This window comes from Motacilla alba, chromosome 2 (assembly GCF_015832195.1).
Source record: "Motacilla alba alba isolate MOTALB_02 chromosome 2, Motacilla_alba_V1.0_pri, whole genome shotgun sequence".
In the NCBI taxonomy this organism is placed as follows: Eukaryota; Metazoa; Chordata; class Aves; order Passeriformes; family Motacillidae; genus Motacilla; species Motacilla alba.
Window position 1 is genome coordinate 48,100,368 of NC_052017.1, and position 22,115 is coordinate 48,122,482.

The 22,115-nt window shown below is 40.4% G+C and overlaps 1 protein-coding gene across 33 annotated transcripts in view; it reads right to left on the reverse strand.

The window, feature by feature from the left end:
* Window positions 1-22,115, reverse strand: part of ARPP21 (cAMP regulated phosphoprotein 21) — a 288,923-nt gene that overhangs the window by 45,907 nt on the left and 220,901 nt on the right. For 19 of the 33 annotated variants that reach the window (XM_038127607.1, XM_038127609.1, XM_038127608.1 and 16 more), the window contains 5 exons: window positions 21,248-21,307; window positions 18,476-18,708; window positions 7,590-7,820; window positions 3,075-3,244; window positions 1,467-1,571 (listed from right to left, as the gene is read on the reverse strand). In XM_038127607.1, the coding sequence (XP_037983535.1) occupies window positions 1,467-1,571; window positions 3,075-3,244; window positions 7,590-7,820; window positions 18,476-18,708; window positions 21,248-21,307 (799 nt within the window). The remainder of the gene's footprint in view (window positions 1-1,466; window positions 1,572-3,074; window positions 3,245-7,589; window positions 7,821-18,475; window positions 18,709-21,247; window positions 21,308-22,115) is intronic. The other 14 variants (XM_038127632.1, XM_038127620.1, XM_038127629.1 and 11 more) reach the window with 6 other exon arrangements.

A 22,115-nucleotide genomic window follows, 5' to 3' on the forward strand; every position in this document is an offset into this window, starting at 1 on the left:
AGATAGGAAATAAGCACCATAAAAATGCTCTTTTTTAAAAAGAAACCTCTTAATATTGTTAGCAGCACTGTGGTATTTTTTGTCCAAAACCATCCTGCACAAGCATTTAATGTCTGGAAATGTCAAAATGTAAAAAACAAAACAAAATAAAAAGTTTGCTTGTGGAAAGCACTTTGGGACTCACCTTCACATAGAGAGACTTACACTCAGAACTGAGAGCAGATGTCATGGATCAATGTTTTAAACAGTGCTGAGAGATCATCAGGTGGCTTTTGGAAGTAATGCTGTAGGAATGTCATCCTACATTCATATTCAGACACGAGTTGTCTCTGTGAAGTTATTTCTTTAAAAAGCTAGGATATTCATTATCAGAATGACAAATGACTGCAAATGGATTCTACAAGAAACTTCACTGAGCCAGGAATGCCTCTCGATTTTCACAAAAGAGAAAAACATCTTCAAACACATATAATCTATGTAGTGTTTTTATAATGTAATGTGCATTTAAGATAGTAATTCAGATGAAGTTTCAGTATTAAGTTGACCAATAAAAATATTAGCTTTCTTGTGACTGTCACTAGGGCAACCTGATATTCCTCCAACAGACTTTTCAAAAGAATTAGCATTAAGATATGCAACTTTTGTTCAGCATGGCATATTTCTTTTCCTTTAAATGATATTAATAACATTATTTTATCTGCAAGGATCCATTCAGCTTTGTTTACATATCTTACTATAACTATGTGACATTGGGGGAAAAAAATCAATCTTAAACAAGATTACTAGACCAAGAGTGAAAAAAAAACAGAAAAAAATCTTGTGGTGCCTCTTTAAAATGTCAGCTTCATTTCAGAACAGTATAATCTTAGCCCTGTAAGCACCAAGCCAGAATCAGATTCAGGCACTCTATTTATTTTCATTATACACAACCATTGTTGTATTCTCATGATGTACAGCACACCACACCTTCTGCAGCTGGTTCACTGCTACTCTCCTTCCCAAGCCCTCTGATATTACCAAAGAATAAATCCAGGTAGTGGATTTAGTATATGGATAAAAGAATACAAAATAAAAATAATGCCTTCTTGAGGTTTCTTCTCCTGTCTTTGCGGACACAAAAGAGGAATAAATCAAATTTCAACAATTCAAGCTAGCAATTTAAGGTCACTTGGCATTAAGTGAGGAGACATAAGCTCCTACCAACAGGCAGAAGAAAATATTTTTCTGGAGGGTCTGCTAATCAGGTAGAGAGCCCAGCGGTACCATCACCCTTCAGGTTAGGTAACCAGAAATAGTGGGAACGCTCATACAAAATGCCTGTCAGTACCAAAGCATAAAGGTGAATGAGTATTCAGACAGGGTTCTCATGTGGAACACCTGCTGCAGTGCTCCCGAGTGGCTCCTGGACACACACACTCACACCTCCAATTTCAAGGGAAGAAAAAGAAATAAGAAATCCTTAGTACCACAGAAAACTGCTGTGTTGGAGAGACTGGCAGGAGATGCTGGGGAGGATAAGAAACTGCTGGATATTGGACTGACTGAGAAGATGGCTGCATTGTCTGAACAGGCTGCAAAACAAGCAAAGGGAAAGACAATAAATTCCACCAGAGAAAGATAACAAGCACCATCATCACCACCTTTGTTATTGAGAACAAAGATGTCAAACGCAGCTCTGAAAATACAAGTGACTCATCACCAGCCTGAGTACAAGAGGTCAAGTACTGTGATTTTTGTCTTCATTTTAGCCTTATACCAAACAATTATTTATTACTGACATTTCTGCCTCTTTTTGTGGATTTGATGGCTGTTAGATTAAATATAGCCAGAGCTATACCTTCTTACTCGTAATGTGAGGCAAATTATGATTCCATGTTTAATTTACAGAGATAAAAATGGAAAGCAGCATAGCGTAAGTGTATATTTGAATTCCACTGTTAGTGACTGATTTAACTCCAAGTGTGTCATAGGCAAAGGAATAATGACTGTAAAGCTGCTTTGGGAGAACACAAGAGTTCAAAAAAATGACAAAGAACAGGCTGTGAATTACCAACAGACAGGCCATCAGCTTGGAGCAGATGTTTATCTAAGCGAAAAAACCAATTTTCCACAGCACTATTACCTTGGAATAGCTTTAGTATTCCTTTCGTTTTAACCTCTCATGTTACTTCTTACAGGTTTGGTACTATCTCTGTCTTCTAAAACTGTGAAGACCAGATCAAGAAATAAGAGCCATAACCATATAAGTCCAAACCCAGTAAAATCAAAGCAACTTCACTGAATTCAAAAATTGTATTTCTGCACAACCTGGGATGAATCTGTGCCAAATTATAAAGCTACACAAGAACCACAGTAGATTTTGCCTGCTCTGTGACTAAGCAGGATATAGGATTCTTGCTTGAGTAGTTCCCTCTGCCTGCTCTGCCCTGGGAGAACAGGCACGCAATCTACAAAATTAAGTTTGAACCAGACCCAAACCCTGCTGCCCATGCTCAGCCACATCTGGCCATATGCCACAGGCGGTCGGTGCTGGGACCAGACAGTCAACACTGCTCTGTGCTCAAACAAAATTGCTCTTCCTGCTGCAGCTCCAGAACTTCTAGCTCAGAGAAGGATCACAGCCAGAATATTGGTGCAGGCAGAGAACCACCAAACTGGGGCAAAGGGGCTTGGAGAGCACCCATAGATTGGGCCTAATACAACTGGACATGAAAGGGCTTGTAGAGTTCTTGTACCTTACTCTTTGACTTAAACCCACTGTTGTCAAAAGAGAAATGTCCCTGGCTTTTTGGAGAGAATTACAGACTGCACTGGTTTGAAAATGAATGGTTCAGCTTCCACTAATGGGTGAATTTTTCAAACTAATTTTATGTAGACATGCTTAACACTACTTTTGAAAATGAAATAATTCTTTAGATAAAATGGAAGATGTAATCTTCCCTCTCCATCTGTTTTATCCATGTTTAAAAGAACATCCTGATATTTGGTCTAGCTGCATTCCTCCCTTCTTTCCTCTAGGTCATTCTTCATACCCCCAAGAGCTCCTTCTTTTTTTCCAATGACACCACACCTACCTGTGTGACAAGGTGACTTGCCATTTGCTGCTGTGGCTGTTGAACCTGCTGAGGCTGCTGGGGAGAAGGCTGCTGCTGAGACTGTCCCACCACCTGGCTCCTCATTGTCTGCTGGCCACTGGGAGGATTGTATATTGCCGGTGTCCCATCAGGATTTACAAATGGTTGACCTGAAACAAAACACCCGGCTCTTGCTGGACACTTTTAAGGACATACTGTTTTCTGTGTAAAAGCAAACAATTTTGCTTTAACTGATCACTCTTTAGCTAACCTGCTACAAGAGTAAAGTGTTCATCACTCTCAATTACAGTAATTACAGTATCAGACAGCTTTTATTTTTTTTTCAGGCATGACAGCAGACGTTTGTTTCAGCAGCATGATTTTCCAAGGAATGGGTGGAAAGTTACCATGGCTATAAGATGATTCAGATGCTATGGTTACTTGAAATCATTCAATGATGAATCAATTAACATTAAAATTGAACTTTGGAGCAAACACTGAAGGTAGAGAATGTTCCCTTACATTTTCCTCTAACACAACAGCAGTCAAATGTACACAACTACTTCTGAAACAATGCGGTTTGTAGGAAAGGGGAAAAAAAACAAACCCACTCTTCTTACTAATTTACTTACACATTCTAGTAACATAAAGCTGTGCTTTTGAGAGCTGTGCCCTATGCTTAGAGGAGCTAGCACTCCAGTTTTCAAGGAAGCAACACTTAAGGTGTATTTAAGAATCTCTTATATACAAGAAAAATTCTTTTCAGAGTTCTACTAAGCTATTGAACTCATTTTGCTTCACATAATTAAGCTGGAGGAAACAATCTGGCAAAACCAATGTTTGTTTAAAATAAAAATTTTACCCAAGTCATTGTCTTGAAAGCAAAAAAAAGGTATTTCTCAGTAGGAAAAATGTTTTCCATCACCTCCGTTCTCTTTTCAGTTCTATCATATATCTGTAATTCAAAGGAATTATGAATACTACCAAGAGGAAAAAAAAAGTAATTTTAGCAATGATGTTATAACCTATGAAGTAGGTAACTAAAGTCTGAATATCTGAGATAAAAAGAGAGATCTGGAGGAGTTCAGTTTAACAGTGAAATAATAAACTTCTCATTTGTATCCTACAAAGCATCTCTATCTGCTCCATCTAGTCCTCAGCCTTCTAGTTTCTCCTTCCAATGAATCATGGTCAGAAAGGCATGAAGAGCACTGGCTAAAGAACCTTGCCTTCTGTCTCTCTAAAGCATCAAGTTTCTGGATGAATTCAACACCACATTCATGCTGAGAAAGATCATGAGTGAGTGGAAAAGAAGCATGGGGCACTTCTGTCTACTGATTTCCTGATTCTTGCTGTGAACCCACTGGGTGACTATGGCATGGACTCCCAAGCTTTGGGAATCTCAAGCCCCAGAAGTACTTTAGAAGACCGAGTGAGCAGAATAACATGGTCCTAAAGCCTGCGTCAGATGCTCAGGGGAAGCTAATAAAGAGCATTTCCTATGGCTTAATGAAAGATGGCAGAACTGAAAGTCTGAAGTCCCAGCAACACTTTTAAAGATAAAAAAAAAAGAGAAGACTTCTCATGAAGAAATCTTGAAATCAGAAATGAAAAGGAGAGATCAGAAGGTAACAGGGAAGTGATTTGTAAGTTATGAACTGTGGCCCTGATAGAAGGGCGAAGATTGCAATGTCATTTCAAGGAGTAAGAATGAAAAATAAATGCTCTTAAATTGTCAGAGGGGTTAAAGAAGAACGTGTCAAGAGGAATCCTTTAAAGGGTAAAGCAGGCTGATGAAGTAAATGAAACAGAGAGCATAGCCACCTAGATGGTTCTTTGCCAAAGCAAGTAAGAAGCTTGACTATCTGGGGAAGCAGAAGGGTAAAGCAGAAGAGAGAAAATAAAGGAAACTGCAGATATGGAAAAGAAAGTGTGTATTCCCAACACCTGGTAAGAAGAAGAGTTATACTCAGAGCAGGAAGAAATTGACAGCATCTCTGGATGCCATCAGAAGCTTGCACAGTCAGTGACTATGTAGTGTGAAAGGAAGGAAAGATCTTTAAAGGACATGATGTTATGATCAAAAGAGAGAAAAAGACTGGAAGTAGCTACTCTGCAAGAGGAGAAGAAAGAGCTAAAGAATAGTATGGCATAGGGAAAGAAAATCTATTCATTACAGGAAACAAAGATCCTTTTTCCTTTTCTTTCAACTGTCTTCTCTTCATCTCTGTTTCTGACAGCATCCATCACTTTGATAGTCGATCACAGCATCCAGCAATCTAAATTTCCTCCCCATGGAGCTCCTTTTGTAATGTTTCCCTAATAAGATGCAAAGATTCTAAGCCCAAAGAGTGACAATTTTGCAGCATGCATTTTGCTGCATGTGAAAAACACAGAAGATGCCAAAGTACAGTCTGACTTCCAGCACGAGGTAGTGGCATGAAGCTAGGAATGTGAGACAAGAATTTCAGGTTTTTAAAGAAGTATGCTCTCTTCATTACTTTATTATGTATATATTTACATGGGAGCTGCAGAAACGAAACACAAGGTTGGAAAGAAACACAAAATAATATATACACAAAAATACTTGCTCCCCGAATGTTAACCATACAAACATGCATGGGTTTCCCAATGATGCATCTGCAGACAGAGGCACACAGGGAGGGAAGATAAGGTGCTCTGGTCTAGAGACAGTATTGAAATATGACAGTATTGATATGACAGTAACTATAGTGGAAAAAAAAAAAGCTCCCTGTGTACCAGGCAAAAATCTGAACTAGCTGCTCCAATTTGCTAAATTGACAAGACAGATGTAGGAGATGCTACTCTCACACAGCTCTTCTTGCTTTCAAGTGTGGTGAGCTCCAGTCTCTGTCCTTGCCAGGAACAAGCCTGGCCAGGAACAAGCAGTATCCCTCAGTTGTTTGTGGCTCCATGCAGCATAATTTTCTTTCATTTGTTTCTCTGTCCTGTCACCTGAATTATGGTTGACTCCTGCCTGGGCCTGATGAGTTTTGTATGGAAATAGACCATATGGTGGAACACAAAATGTCGCCTTCTGTATTGACCGAGAAATTTCAGTGCTGCAGACAGAACTGTCATCTACCAGAACAGAAATGAGCAGATGAATATAATGATGGATCTTTTCCTTGCTGACAGTATTAGGCTCTCATGTCAATAATGCAATAGCTTGGAAAAAAAGCACACTTAAAGAGTAAAGGCTTTAGAAGAGCAAAGGCTTGTACAAGTTACTAAGTCACCTCTCTGGACAGAACTTATCAAACGTACAATATTCAAATCTAAACCAACAAGAACTCCTCCTTGATTTTAAATATGCTGATACATATTGATCAGCCCCAGATATTACCATCTATAAATATCTGTGCTAAGACTGGCTGAAGAGTTTACCAAGGCTGTACTTTTCTTAAATGCTGCAACTTTCTTGACTGAACTATGACCAAAAAAATTATTCTTAGTAGTGGACACACAAAGCTTTAAGCATTTCCACCAAATAGTAGAACACAGGGATGTAATACCCATAAAATACAAGTTATAAACAAAAATCCCCAAAGAAAAAAGCTCCTGAATGTTCTTTTAAGTACTTTGAAAAAAATATTTTGGATTTTAACCATCAGCTCTCAGTATAATGGAAGCTGCATTTCACTACAGGCTTTCTTGTTTTAAACCCAGCATAACTCAGCTAAGGCTGACAGCACAGCTAGCTGTGGTCAACTGGAATAGTCTAAATTACCAAGGAAGCCGCACACCCTCAAATTCCCTGAACCTTCTTAACACTGATAGTACAATGGTGGGGAGTAACAGCATAACATGATCCAGACTTCATCCAGACCAAGGAGGTAACAAATTGCCTTAAGCTTTCATCAAGCACTCAAGTTCAAACGGAAGAGTTTCTGAAGTGCCCACAGCACTTGGGTGCTTGCAAGCGTTTCATTTGTGAGCTGCAGTGCTGAAAACTATCAGGAATTTAAGAGTTACATCTTTCTCTTATCACAAACTTCTCAATTTAAACACAGTTGCTAATCATATAGCTCACATAAAATTAATTCTGAAGTGCAGATTCAAATCCAGCCTTTAAGCCTTTTGAAGTTCTGCTGTTAAGCACAATCTCTAAGAATGTGATGTTGTATTTTGGTTGCATCATATCTCAGCACGCTTGATATAGAAGAGCATCTGTCCTTATTGATGTTACAGGATCTTAGAGGATTCACTGAGAGCCAGGGAGCACCAGGACTGCTGAATTATGAATATCTTGTCTGGGATGGAGCAAGAGCGTTTTGTATCACATCCTACCAGCTATGCCACAACAGCCTCAGAAATCAAATCTAGCTTTGCCTGCATATTTGAAAACAACAATTTGCCAAACATCATTTCAATGTATATTTGCTCATAAAGTGCCTCCAGAAAAATATGTCTAGAAACAAGAAATTTGCCAATTCACCAGCTGACATCAGAAACACCAAAGGGCAGAATCAAGCAGGAGGGAACTGTACTGACCTGTGTGTGGGTTGAGAAGGATACTGCCAGGAGGTATCCCTGCAGCTTCAAGTGGAAGAATGATATAGCTGGTGTTGCTGGGGGCCACCTGGCCACTCATCCCGTTCTCAGGGTAGGACATGCTGCCTGAAGAATTGGCTGTCACCCCAGGGACGAGAGATGCACTTTGGAGAGGCTGATGTATTCGTGACAGTGATCCTGAGGAGCCAGCACTGCTGGAAGACTCTGAGCCTAACAGGGAGACACAACCACAGCAGGAAGAGGGGTTACAAGGGACATCAGTCCCCATCAGATAGTGCCCATACAAGGACAGCTTCACAGACTGCAAAGGCATGCACCACTCCATGCCCAGCTAGTAGGAGCAGGATTTTCACTCCCTACTGAACGCAGTACCCAGTGGTAATTTTCACAATCCAAATGCCCACTTTCCTCGTGCAACATCGGCTTCCCCCCAGCCAATAAACAGATTTACCAAAGAGGAACACAAAATCCTCAGCCCATATTTAAAATGCCAAGGTATCAGTTCATAAGGCATAAAAACTAAACATAGTGTTTATAAATGAAAAAAAACAAACAAAACAAAAATAGAACACAAAAAAAAATCAACTAACATTCTCTGTAAAGCAACAGCAACTGAGTTATCAGTCTAGTCACAAGGTAGCTGTGTAATATCCATATTAGCTTAAAGCTCCTAAGATACTACCTAAGACTTTTGCCACTTTAGTTTTTCAGCATCAAACCTATTAAAATTGATCAATCAAGATAAATCAACTGTGTCAAAGCACATTTGTGCCTGGAAGAATGTGCAGACACGTTATTTTAACCCCCCAAAATAATACTCAAACTTCTGAGATACTACTTTATTAAATTTTAATTTGCTTCACAGAAAAAAGACAAGAATTTCTGAGAGCATAAGGCTCAGGTGATCAGCTTCTCTAAAGCAGGATGGTATGGATGCTTACTCCACAAAGCAAAGTATGTTTTAATTGCAACTTCTATTTTACTTGAGTCCACTGTCTATGCATCTAACCTCCACAGTGTTCATCTGCAGGTATAGACTAAAAGCAAGGACAGAATTCAGACTTCAATTTAGCAAACCTCTTTGAGGCAAATTATATTCTCTCAGATATGGGATACTGCAGGTGGACCCTGTAGTGGACTGCTTAGAGGCTCAAATTCATTTTCAGTCAAATGCATTTGAAATTCATTTATTTTCTCATATTTAGAGAAATGAGAGCAGAAGAGGTTTCTTCTGAAGAAATCACACCACCATCCTGTTACTTAACAGAGGATTTTTCCACAGAGTACTGCAGGTCGCTGTGTAAAACACATTTTTTTGTCCATCTTCTTCAAACTTTGGGTTAATACAGTAATCACTACAGACACAGTCCTCTCTATGAGCTGTGCACTATTTGCCACAAGTAGGACCCTACATCTGCTTCTCTGGTATCTAATCAAGAAAGTAATAGAAATTTCCAAAGAATTTTTTTAGTTTCATTAAGTAAATCTTTCAATAAAACATCAAAGTTGTATTAGTTGCTATATTTTTCCCCTCCTTGTCGACCGAGGTTAGAAATTTAGAAATACTATTCCTGAAGAAATAGTTTTATTTATTAGCTAATTTCAGATTCCTGTGTTTCTACAAATTGCAGAGTTATTCCTGGAGGCTATCCTCATCAAGCTGCAAGTAGTATTTGGCATCTTCCTTGCAACTGTAAATACAGCTGCTGGAGTTCAATTTTCCTTCCACATCAGTTACAAGGTCCTTTGCTGTATTTCCCTGGCCTTTCTACATGCACTTCACGTTGTTTCGTTGAGTTCTCTCTTTACTTTCTCCTCTTTTCCTTCACCTTGTGAATTCAACAGGTCAGAAAGCTGCCTGGAGATGGTAGTGGGATGAGATTTCTTAAACCTCCTATTATTTCTGAGCATGTGTGTGAGTAGTACCAAGCCTGAGTTCAGATTCTCTCCACTTTTTGTGCTATTCCAATGAAACGCTGTTGGCATAAAAGAAGATTGAAGCTCTGGCATTCAGTTGTTTTGGTTTTTCTTTCCTCCCTTTCTGCTGTTCTTATGGCAGAATTATGTATTGATCTGTACCAGCTTCTGAATGATAAAAGCCAGAGGACTGCAATGAATTCGGTGTACTCATCACATGGCATGGAAGCAGTGGACAATACTTTGAGGCTATCCCCACACACTGGTCAAGCTGATAGCTTTGAAATGTCTGCCTTAAAAGATACAAGATCTGCTTTCCCATGTCAGTAGATCAAGTTAGTGATTTTGAAATGGCACAAATAAGTCACAAAACCGTACCAAGAATTTTCTGAATTTAAAAAAGAAAACAAAAATCCAGAAATTACTGCTGTACCAATTTTGCCCCCATTTATACCATATAAGAATGATCTATTTTATTTAGTTCCATTATTGTAATTTATTTCCTATCATTTTAAGTCTAGACCTATTAAGCCAAGAAAATTCCAACACTAATATTTGGAAATTAACACCAATTAATCTTGTCTTTGTAGCTCTGATCAGCTGTTTTCACGCTGCCAGAATTTGGAATGGGAAATCACTTTATAATGAATTCAGTATTGTAAAAGAGGGGAAAAAATAAACTATCTGACTTTATTCAGATTCATATTAAAAGATGTCTTGCAAAAGACTTCTGAAAGGAACTTGGACTAAATGAGATTTTTGCCCCCATTACACAATCTAACCTCTTTTTTTCAGCATGTAATGATGGATAGTTCTTCTAGATTATTCTATAATTTTCTTGCTGCTTCACAGTTGAGATAATAATAACCTTCACATTCTCATCACTTTCCATTAATATATTTTTTAAGTATTCTGAGAGATACAGAAGTTCAAAGAGCTGGAAAGAAAGAGAGACAGAAAAACCACCAAAAATGCTTAATAGCTTAGAGGGTTTGCAGAGGGAGAGCATGGAAGTACCATTAATTTTCCAATATTCTAAGCAATATGAGTGATGCAACATGTCCTGCTCTATTTTCATTGGATCAGCATTCAGTATCTGATGACTTTGAACATCTCTGCTCATCTCACCTTTCAAGTCCAAGGCAAATTTCTCCTTTCTTATCAACTACACTCTCAAATCTATCCACTATCACTGCTTACTCTAGACCATGATAATTTTCAAGAACAATATAACACTGGAAGTATTTTTGTCTTGGATATAGATTCTTGGATTAGAAATATTTATTTACTACTTCTGTAAGTCACTTGCCTTTCTCTATGCAACAATATATTTTATGATTTTTTTAATGAAATGGCACGTGCTCATGTGAACATGATTATTTCCCTGGAAGCTGCACTTCTAAAAATAAAACTGCTGCTTCAGCACAGTCAGTGGGAAGATTATGACTGGAAGCAGTTGGCTCATGACCTGCTGCCCATACATCAATATTCTGACAGTTTTTGCTGGACTTACAAGATTCATCAGGCTAATGCCTAACTCAAGTAAATTATAAAGAAGGAAAAATCCAGTTCCAAAACTCGGAGGAAAAATATAATATACAAGACACTTTATTTAAGAAACCCCAACACCTAAACAACAAATCAAACAAACAAAACAGCAAAGGAAGGTTAATGTATTATAACGCCTGCAGTAATGTATTGAAATGCCTTTCCCAAGAGAAGCAGCAACGAGCACCTAACAGGAGAGATTAGACTGGTTCTCCAATTACTTGGAGCCCTGCCAAGGAAGCTAATGATCCCTACAGATCTGTATCAACACAGCTAATACCCCAATACAACCAGCTTTTTGCAACTAAGGGAAATGCATTAAAAGAAGCTAAAGGTGCAATAGCTACAACTTTTAAGACTCCCAACAATTACCTAACTAGATATGTAGATACACATAGAACATTTATTTGAAACACATCTTTTCTCATGATGTTAAAAACTGTTGCAATGTGTCAGTGACAATAACATGGCTGTTGATACGCTAGATTTTCTCTTTTTGGATGTTACAGAATGAACATGTACATCATTGTGCCTCTAGAGTGACAATCATTTCACTTACCACTCTTAGTCAACCCTGGAAAGTTTACTGTATTACTAGAAATCTAAACAGACCAACATTTTGCATGATGTCTCTAAGTAGTAGGAAGGCAATCTGATTGAAATTTGTTAAATTATTAACTCCCCATTTGATACTCAATTATAGCTTAGAACATCTCTTTGTACCTACTGAACTATAGAATAATAGAGAAGGAAATTTTATTTGCATTGTACAATCTGTGCTTTTCAGCAGAACAGGGTTTTCTAAACGATCAACAGGTGCACAAAAATAACCATCAGAACCAATAAGATAACCATGTAATGGGTTTCAAACAGCCCCTTTTGTGAAGTTTGCAAAAAATGAAGTAACATAATTCCTTTGCTAAGCTCCAATTCCTGTACAGCTGAAAACAATAAAGTCTAAGACTAATTGACACTACTGGACTCTACTGCAGAGAACAGCATGTTCTGTGATCTCTCTGTGAGCCTAAGGGGAAGCGAGCATCTTTCTGAGCTTCAGTTCCTGCTTGTTTGCTACGTACCATTAATTACTGATTTATCACAGGTTAGGGGCAGAACATTTAATTTTGGTGGCAATTCGAAAATCGATCCAGAAAGGTTACAATGTTAATACTGCATCACTGAATACCCTGTTGAAGGCAGCTGTGACCCTTCCGTAAAAATCCTGATAATATTAATACTCCTATGCTCAGGAAGAGTGTTTAACAATGCTTTTGGATGACTGCCATATATAGAGAGAATAATTTTCACATTTAAAGAGACCATAAATATTTTCTGTCATTTAGCCAATGAAGAACATTTTGACCAACTAATGATTTCACACTGATTCAATACAAATTTTATGCAAGACAAAAATATTTTAAATTTATTACTGTGAACCATAAAGCTCTTCAGAGAAAAGTCGTTCTGTAGGAGAACTGGGACAGAATTGTTGCCTAGCAGACTCCAGCATGCTACCAGGGCAGCATGTCTAACATGGTAGCAACACCTCTGCAACTCCATTTCAACTACTGTAGCGAACACAAGGAAAAAAACCAAAACAAAACAAAATCACCCAAAATAAAAACATGATCAACCTTTAAATGTCTACTGAACTACAGAACACCAGGGCTGCCTATGGCAAAAGTAGAAAGTAATGAAGATAGTACACAAAACATTCACAATCAAGTATCACTTGGTACCCAACACACCTTAGAAAATGCAAATATCACATTGACTACTGTATGAATGCACTTAGCTTTTTTTTGTGAAGAGAAAACACTTTATCAAGACATATTTCCCCATTGCTTTTGAATTGTTATTCTTTTCTGCTTTACTGCCATTCAATAGCATTTTAGAGAGAAGGACAGAAATAGTGATTAGGATAGTAGTTCTTATGACTTTTTTCAGGCTGTTTGACTTTCTGGGCTGGCTTTGAAGGCGTCTGTTTGTTTTGATATCCAGTCCTGCTCTTCTTCCCCACTCCTTCCTTTTATCTTGCTTCTCTTTTATTCTTTTTGTGCCTCAGCTAGCTTTCCAGTTTAAATGCATTCCTTTAAAAAGTCAAAGCATTTAAAAAAGAACATGGAATTTTAATATCACTGATGTTTTAAAAATGTATTATAAGAGCTTTCATTTGAAAGCAATTTGGGGTTTGGCGTCTACAGGGTGCAGATGCATTTACAAGTATTGGCATGCTTCACAAGCCTCTTCTGTAATACATTTCCTAAGTGCATCCTTTTTACTATGCTTGATTTTAACACTAAAATGGCTTCTTAAAAATATTGCCCTTGCAATTAGATGTCTCCTCCAAACTGGATTTGCCCGACACCATTTTAAATGCTCTGCACCTTGGCAACACAATGTTCCAGAGAAATACATTTACCTGCACTCTACTTAAGGTAGAGTGATACAAAAAAAAAAAATATAGAAGGAGCCTGTGCCTCTTCCTTAATTCTTGCACATCAAACTCAGTTCTGATGCTATTCAAATATTCATAGGAGGCAAAGAAATCTGGAAGTGAAACCATGCTCTATTCCATAATTCAAGCCCCATTGTATAGCCTATTTTGTCTACATTCAAATAAAAAATACACTAGAGTGTAGTTCCAGAACTACATACACACTGAAATTACACCTTGCCTTCCCTGGGGTACATCCCATAGGCAGATAGAGCACGCGATAGGGAGGATTCCATCATCTCTCCACCTGGCTGAACACAGGGATGAAGGGACAGCGGGCAATGGCAACAAGCTCCTGCCCAGCACAGCAGGCAGGTCTCCTGTGTGATTATCTCACTGTCTCAGGGGCCCTGGGATAACAGATGTGAGGCTTTGCAAGTGGAACCAAACCACAGCAAGGATGGGGGTTCACTTGCTTGGAGGTTAATTCAGACTGCTCCCTGCCTCAAACTGCTTCCATATAGAAAAAAGGATGGGTCATGGTCATGGGAGACTCGCTTCTGAAGGGAACAGAAGGCCCAATATGCTGATTAGACTCACTTCTTGGGGTTGTTTGCTGCCTCCTCGGTGCTGGAGTTAAAGATGTGAAAAGAAAACTTTTTACTCAGATACAGCTCTCAGTTAATTATCCATTACTGATTTTTCAGTTAGGCAGCAGTGAAGTCCCCGGAAGAAGTCCATGGGCAATCAAGAGACTTCAAGGCCTTGGGATGACTGGTTAAGGGATCAGGAGAAAAAGTAGTGCTCCCTCTGCCCTTCCAGTTGCAGGGACTGATGAAGGAAGAGTCAGCAGATTAAGAACAGACTTTGAGCCTGGTGTCATTGACAGAACTTTTGGGGTTGGTTTATAGAACACCAAGCCTAGACAGACAGGTTATACCTGTCTGTCAAAAGGGGGAAAGTATCTTTGCAGAGGAGTTATCAGGTCTTTAAACTAGATTTGAAAAGCAAAAGGGATGCCATGCAGCATGTCAGTGTTCAGGAGATGGTGTGCTAGTGAGGTTCTTCGGTCTGACATCCCAGTGGAGGCAGGGGAAGAAGATGCATGTGGCAGTGAAGGCACAAAGGTTACTGATGTGTTAGAAATTAAAGAAGTGCCTGAGAATGATAAGTAGGAATTACAGCTTCTTCCCACAAAAAGGGGGCAGAATCAGTAACTCAATTTAGGGGCATCTACAGCAATGCACACAGCATAGGTAACAAAACAGGAGGAGCTGGAAGTAACTGCACAGTCGGATAGCTGTGACACAGTTACCATCACCTGGTGGTATGACTCGCACAAGGGGAGGGCTGCAGTGGATGGCTGGAAATGCCTCTGAAGGCATACACAAGGAAGGATAGATGGTGGGATATGCCTTGTATGTTAGAGAGTGTTTTGATTGTCTAGAGCTTGACAGTGGTGGTGAAAGGGTTGTGTGTTTATGGGTAGAAATCCGAGAAAATGCCAACAAAGCAGGTGTCAGGGTGGGAGTTTGTTAGAGACCACCCAAGCAAGATGAAGAAGCAGATGCAATATTCTGTAAGCAGATGGGAGAAGTCTCACAATCACTGGCCCTTGTTCTTGAACATGACTTTGACTTACCAGATAAATGCTGGAAATAGGACACTGCAGTGAGAAACAGTTTAAGAGGTTCCTGGAGTGTTTGGAAGATAACTTCCAGGCACAGCTGGTGAGGGACCCAGCTAGGGAAGATGTCCCACTGGGCCTGTTTTTGTGAACAAAGAAGGACTTGTGGGTGATGTGATGGTTGGAGGTTTTATTTGGCACAGTGATCACAAAAAAGACAGTTTTCAATTCTCAAAGAAGCAGGGAGAGGGGTCTGCAGATTGGCTGCCTTGGACTTTCAGAGGGAGACTTTGGCCTTGATAGACAAAGGGGTCCAGGAAGGCTGGACATTCTGCAAGAAGGACATCTTAAAGGCACAGGAGCAGGTTGTAACCATGTGCTAAAAGACAACCCAGCATGGAACACAGCCACCCTGGCTCAGGGTAAAAACTGGTTATGAAGAGAGAAAATTAGAAAGGCCAAAGCTCAGCTAGAACTTAATCTGGCTACTGCTGTAAAAGACGAGAAGGAATGTTTTTACAAACAAATTAGCAACAAAATGAAGGCTAAATATGATCTCCATCCTTCATCGGTTGGAGGGGGAAACACAGTCACAAAGATTAAGAAAAAGGCTTAAGGTACTTAATGCCTTCTTTGCCTCAGCCTGTAATATCCAGATCTGTTCTTTGGGTACCCAGTCCTCAGAGCCAGAAGACAGAGACAGGGAACAGAACAAGGACCCCATAATCCAAGGACAAAGTTAGGGATGTGCTACACCACTTAGACCCACACAAGTCTATGAGGTCCGATGGGATCCACCCAAGAGTTCTGAGGGAGAGGGTGGAAGTGCTCACTAAGCCACTTTTCATCACCTATCAGCAGTCCCAGTGGGATGCCCCAGTTGAGTGGAAGCTAGAAAATGTGACATCCACCCACAAGAAGAGCCACAAGGAGCATGTGGGGGACAAAGGCCCATCCGTCTGACTTTGGTGTGAGAAAACTTATGGAGCAGATCGTCTTCAGTGCTATTACAGGACATATACATGCATGTACAGGACAACCTTGTACATTTCCTGCAGGTACAGGACTACCAGGCAAAAGAGCCCATCCAACATGAGCCTACGAAAGAAAGGCAGGTCCTACTTAACCAACTCAATGTCCTATGACAAGGTGACCCACTTACTGGATGAGGGAAAGGCTATGGATGTTGTCTACCTGGACTTCAGAAAAGCTATTTTTCAACACTGTTTTTCACAGCACTCTCCTGGAAAATCTAGCTGTTCATTGCCAGGATGGGTGTACAGTTCCCCCTGGCCGATGGCCAGGTCAGAGTGAGGGTGAAGGGAGTTACACATACTTGGAAGCTGATCACAAGTGGTGCTCCCTAAGGCCAGTTCTGTTAATGTCTTTATCCATGATCTGGACAAGGGCATCAAATGCATCCTCTCTGGAAGTTTGCAGATGATACCAAGCTGGGAGGGAGTGTTGATCTGATGGAGGGTAAAAAGGCTTTACAGAAGGATCTGGACAAGCAGGAGCAATGGGTTGAAGCTAATTTTGTCATTCAATGAGACAAAGTGCCAGATCCTGCCCTTGGGTCACAACAACCCCATGTAGTACGACAGGCTTGGGAAAGAATGGACAGTGAAAAAGGACCTGAGGGTGTTGGTCATCAGCCAGCTGGATATGGGCCAGCATAGTCACTAAGAAGGTCAATGACATCCTGGCCTGTATCAGCAATAGTGTGGCTAGCAGGACCAGGGCAGTGATTGTGTCCCTGTACTCGGCACTGGTGAGGCCACACCTTGAATACTGTGTCCAGTTCTGGATCCCTCACTACAAGAAGGACACTGAGGTGCTTGGAGCATGTCCAGGGAAGGGCAATGGAGCTGGTGAAGGGTCTGGAGCACAATGATGAGGGGTGGCTGAGAGAACTGGCTCAGAGTTCTTTTTGCTCTCTACAACTGCCTTAAAAGAGGTTGTAGCAAGGTGGGGGTCATTCTCTTCTTCCAGGAAACAAGTGACAGGATGAGAGGTAATGGCCTCAAGTTTCTAGAGGGGATATTTAGGCTGGATACTAGGAAAAAACTTCTTCAGTGAAGAAATTGTCAAGCATTGTAACAGACTGTCCAGGGAAGCGGCTGACTCACCATCCCTGGAGGTATTTAAAACACATGTAAGTGTGACCCTTGAGAGCATGATTTAGGGGTGCACTATGTTATTCTAATGGTTGGACTTGATGACCTTAAAGGTCTTCTCAACTCAAGTGACTTTACGACTGCCTAAAATTTTAAACTATGTTCAACCTCCAGAGATCTAAAATACAATTACTATGTCAATGGCTTTATTTATTTATTCTAAAAACTCCATTCCCAAGCATCCTGACCACACTAATGCTACTGTAAAATTTGGGAGGTAGGAGTGAAATCTGACCAAGTCAGGTTTGATACACTGGGTGTAAATTAAGAACCATCCATAAAACACTCTCAAGCTGAAAGAGCACTAAGTGCTACATATTGATTACCATTTGTCCTGTACTATAGGTATCAAATGAACCAATCTGATGGAATCATCTGATGGCCTCATTATTTATTATGCACTTTCAACCTAAAGTATATTAGAATAGCTTAATGGCATAGCTTGAAATTACTTAGATCCAGACCCTGTGACTCACTCATATGTTAATGTACTCGTAAAGTTCATGCAAATAAATGCAGAATTCCCACCAGATTCATAGTCTCCTTAAAGGATGCTTTTGTTTAATGGGAACTAAATAAGAAAATGGAGAGATTGTGGGACCTCTTTGAGTCCACCATGGCCTTAACTGCCACCGCCAAGGCAGAGGCTGTACTACAAAATACAGACAGGGTGTACTTCAGCAACGACAACAAAATGTTCTAGTATTTCTCCTCAGATATCTGACATTTGATTATTCACAACTCAAAATATTAAGATTAATAAAAAGGTAAAATCTGTGCTTTCTCTGAAAGGAGCACCACCTTTTCAGGCTACAAGTGCACTATGTGTATGGAGTGCACATACTATACCCCAGGAAAAGCCTACCTCTTCTATGATTTGCAAATGTCATGCACTGCATTTTTTCTTGATTTTTAAAAACTCAGGAGCAGGTACCCACATACGCACATCCACAGAGGAACACACACATCTCCTTTGTACAGGAAACACAATTGTTTATGTATTTTGCCATCTAGTCCAACCATGAGGGTCAGACTACCTGGTCTCTGAAGATCCCTTCTAACCCAAACCATTCTGTGACAGATCATACTCAGACAAGCACCAGCACAGCCATTTATCACCGCACAGTGAGAAGCACTGTGAACCCAATACAGTACTAGCTACCTGTTTTAGACAGTTTGCCGGTACTTCTGTTGCTTGATGAGCTATCTCCTCTTGTCAGGACGGTTATCCCACCAAAACTGGCTGTCTTTGTTATGGCTGGCTTCAAATTTCGATTTGAGCTGTCCGAGTCTGTGCTGCTCCATGGCCTCTGGTGGTCAGTCCACTTCAGTTCATTCTCTGTACTGCTCTGTCGACTGCCAGACGTCTTCCCAATGCTGTCTCTGTTGCCCCTACAGATAGCATGAAATAAAGATTTATACACAAATAAAACCATGTCAAGGCAAAGTCTATCTTCAGGTACCCTACAGCAATCCAAATAAAGAAAAAGGAGATACTCTGCCTTTACAAATGCAGGTCTGAAATGGGATTTGACCCCCATACTTATCTGCCTTCAGCATGTAAACACTGCTACAACCTTTTGACGTGCATGACACTTACCACCCTCCCCTTTTGGATGTCTCCTCAGAGCACTTTACTAGATGGGGCTGACACAGCAGCACTGATGCAGCATTTCTGTTGCCCATTGAGTGTTCTCTTCCCTCAGCAAGCCCCTCACCACTTCTCACTTTGCTGTCCATCCCCTGTGATGTTTTTCTCACCAACTTCACCTGCACTCTACCTTTGTCTTCATAACCTTATTTCTTTGGAAGCTTGGAGGAGCTTGCTCCTAGTCATTATCAGCTTTGTGAGCTCATCCAAAGCCTTTCCTAAATATGTGTCCTCTCAGTGTGACCCCAAACGCTTCACTGCTAATGCTTCACTTAGAGACCCACAAGTTTGTTGTCTTTTGTTTGTTTGTGGTCTCTTACTTTGTTTCCCCTCTGCATAGAATAATCATGAAATTTCCTGGGTAGAGGCTGCCTGTTCTTGAACAGTTGCAGAGCACGCCGTGTACTGTGAGTAATAACACAGTAAATTCTGTGATGAGAATTTGGCTTATTTATGGTAAACTACTAGCACTGCACTGCTAAAATGACAGAACCAAAATGCCTACCACGGCTTAGTGCACCATTATCCCAAGTGGTGCTCGTAACACTGTATTTGGAAGGATTTAAAAAGACATTTTCCACTCCACTGTCATATATTACAGTATAATAGCTTGCAGGCTGAAAACTCTTTACAGATCAAAAGGATGGGACTGTATCTATTTAATTTTTTTGTCCTCTTTTTCCTTGTGGACTTGGTTCCTGCTTTTTATTTGAAGAACCTGCTGAGCTGTATCTCTTGGGACATGCAGGAGGCAGCGTGTCAAAGATGGGATCAGGCTGTTGCATTCCTCGCCTGTAACAGAGCCTCTCTCAGATGTGATCAGCAGTATAAACCTGTTGACCTTTACTAGACCCACACAGGGGGAAAGCATGAAGAGAAACAGCACAGAAGCAACAACACAAAAAAAGGAAAAAGATTTTAAAAATAAATCATCCTTTAAGATTTAATCAGAAAGAAAAAAACCAAAGTATAGACTCTTTTACAGACTTTTTTGTACTCCTGTGCTTAGAAATTACCAATTCTCTTCTATTTATACGCTAGACAAAAAGAGGGAGAAACAGAATGCTATTGTATCCCCATTACCTGTGGCTTTGGGTTACAAAAAATCTCTTTTAGTTCCCCAAACTCAGACATTAGCTATTAAGAGTGTGTGTGCAGACACCTCCTAAGTCCTGCATGCCCAGTCCAAGACTGTCCTGTCATCAAGGCTAACCCAAAGCAAGGAGGAAGCTTTTTTTGCCTGCTGCCTGTGGTCATGGGGTGCCAAAGCAGATGCTCCAGCACTGCTCCTTATCTGGTGCAATCTCTCCATCTCCTCTGTGGCTGCTGTGATGACATGCACACTCAGCAACCACATATCAAATTTTCTCCTCACACATCCATTTCTCCTCACAGTGAAAAGTTATGTAATATAAATGACATAGGTTTGAAGTGACATATGCAAACCCCAATGCATGCAGACATCTACTGAATATCTGCCTCGCTGTCCATGAGCCTTAATAGATGAAGGGCACACTTCTGAAAGCATCCATTCCTTCTGCCTCCTCTGCTTAAGACTTGTGCCAGCTGGCTGACACTTTAAGGGAGTCTGGTTGATGTGAACTGAATGTGTGAGCACTCGTGGTGGGGGAAGACAACCTTTCTAAAACTCTCAGAAGAACACTGTCACCACCAGATTCAGACTTCCACTGATTCAGTGTGTCAATCAGCAGAACTGCTCTCCGTGAAAACAGGGAATGAATTTTACTGATTTCCTGTTGGCCTGGGATGCTCTTTGGGATATGGGATGGATCTGAATGCGTGGAAGGAATTGGAGTTGAGAAGACAAAGTTAACAGAAAAAAGTTTGAAAACACAGATACTTCAGATAAGGGAGCTTCAATCAGTTTTGCCTCAATGTACTTTTACTTCAGCTTTTAACAAACCAACAAAAGGAAAAAGGTCAGTCAGGGCACTAGCCTATGAAATGTGCCTGTCATATATGCTCCAGGAAAAATGGAGCCTCTCCAGTCTCTCCCAAACAGTCACAGTCTGAGCAGCCAGGCAGCTGAAAAATCTCATGTGATTCCTGAGGCAGTGACCCAAAGAAAAGGGTCCTGTTGTTAACCTCTTCATTCAGAGAACATGGGAAGAGTGGGAAAGAACTCTGTTCTCCATGCTCCTTTCCAACCAGCAAACTGACATACAACCACACATGTCAAGGTGTGCTTTGGCAAGGACACAGACAGAATCACAAGTAGGATGTGCTGGGAAATAAATATTAAATAAAATTCATACAAACCTAAACAGCTGTCTTTTCTTATGCATATCATTGCATATGCTACTGTCTTCCAACAGCCTACTGAAAAATGAAAAGAAAGATTATGCTAAAAAACATGGTAATTCAAATTTATCTGATCTGTAAAGTTTTATTTGATTTCTAGACATATTTTTCAATTTGTGCTAGACCCAGTTTAAAGAACCAAGACTAAAAATGCCCCCTCTCCTCCCTCTCCCATACCTGTACACAGTCAACTGAACATAAGAAACATCATCCAGAGAGGCTGAGGGCCAATTTAGCATTTCCTGTTACCGAGAAAGGTAATTCTCAGAAGCTAAGGAACCATTCCATTCAAAGGCAAATTCACAAAAATACCACCTAATAAGAACATAAAAAATGCAAGCCAGCAAAATACTGCATATGTAATTTTAAATACTTGCTAAGTCGCTTGGAAGTCTTTGCAGCTCAGAGAAAGGCTCAGATCCTCTGACAAAAAAGGCAAAGCACTTAAACACACACCTAACTTTCAACACAGCCAATCAACAGGATTGCTCATGTGCATGGAGCTAAGTACAAGTTTAAGTGCTTCACCTGCTCAAAGGCTGTAGGGCATGCAGCAAGAGAAAGCAGTGTTCTGCAGAATGCAGCTGAAGTCTCCTTCAGGACAGCAACAGTGCAGGCAGTACGATTTCCAACCTGGCCTTTTAGTGGTCTCCACTTGGGTATGCATCCTCACACTGGGCTGGTCAGTCAGCTCCCAGGTACAAGGACACCAAACCACATGTAAATACCAGTACTGACCACTCTCCTGCACACAGGTGTGGGATTGAATGCATAAACCAGGGGAGCCCGCGCAATGGAGTTCACGGTTTATCCCATAAAGGTACAC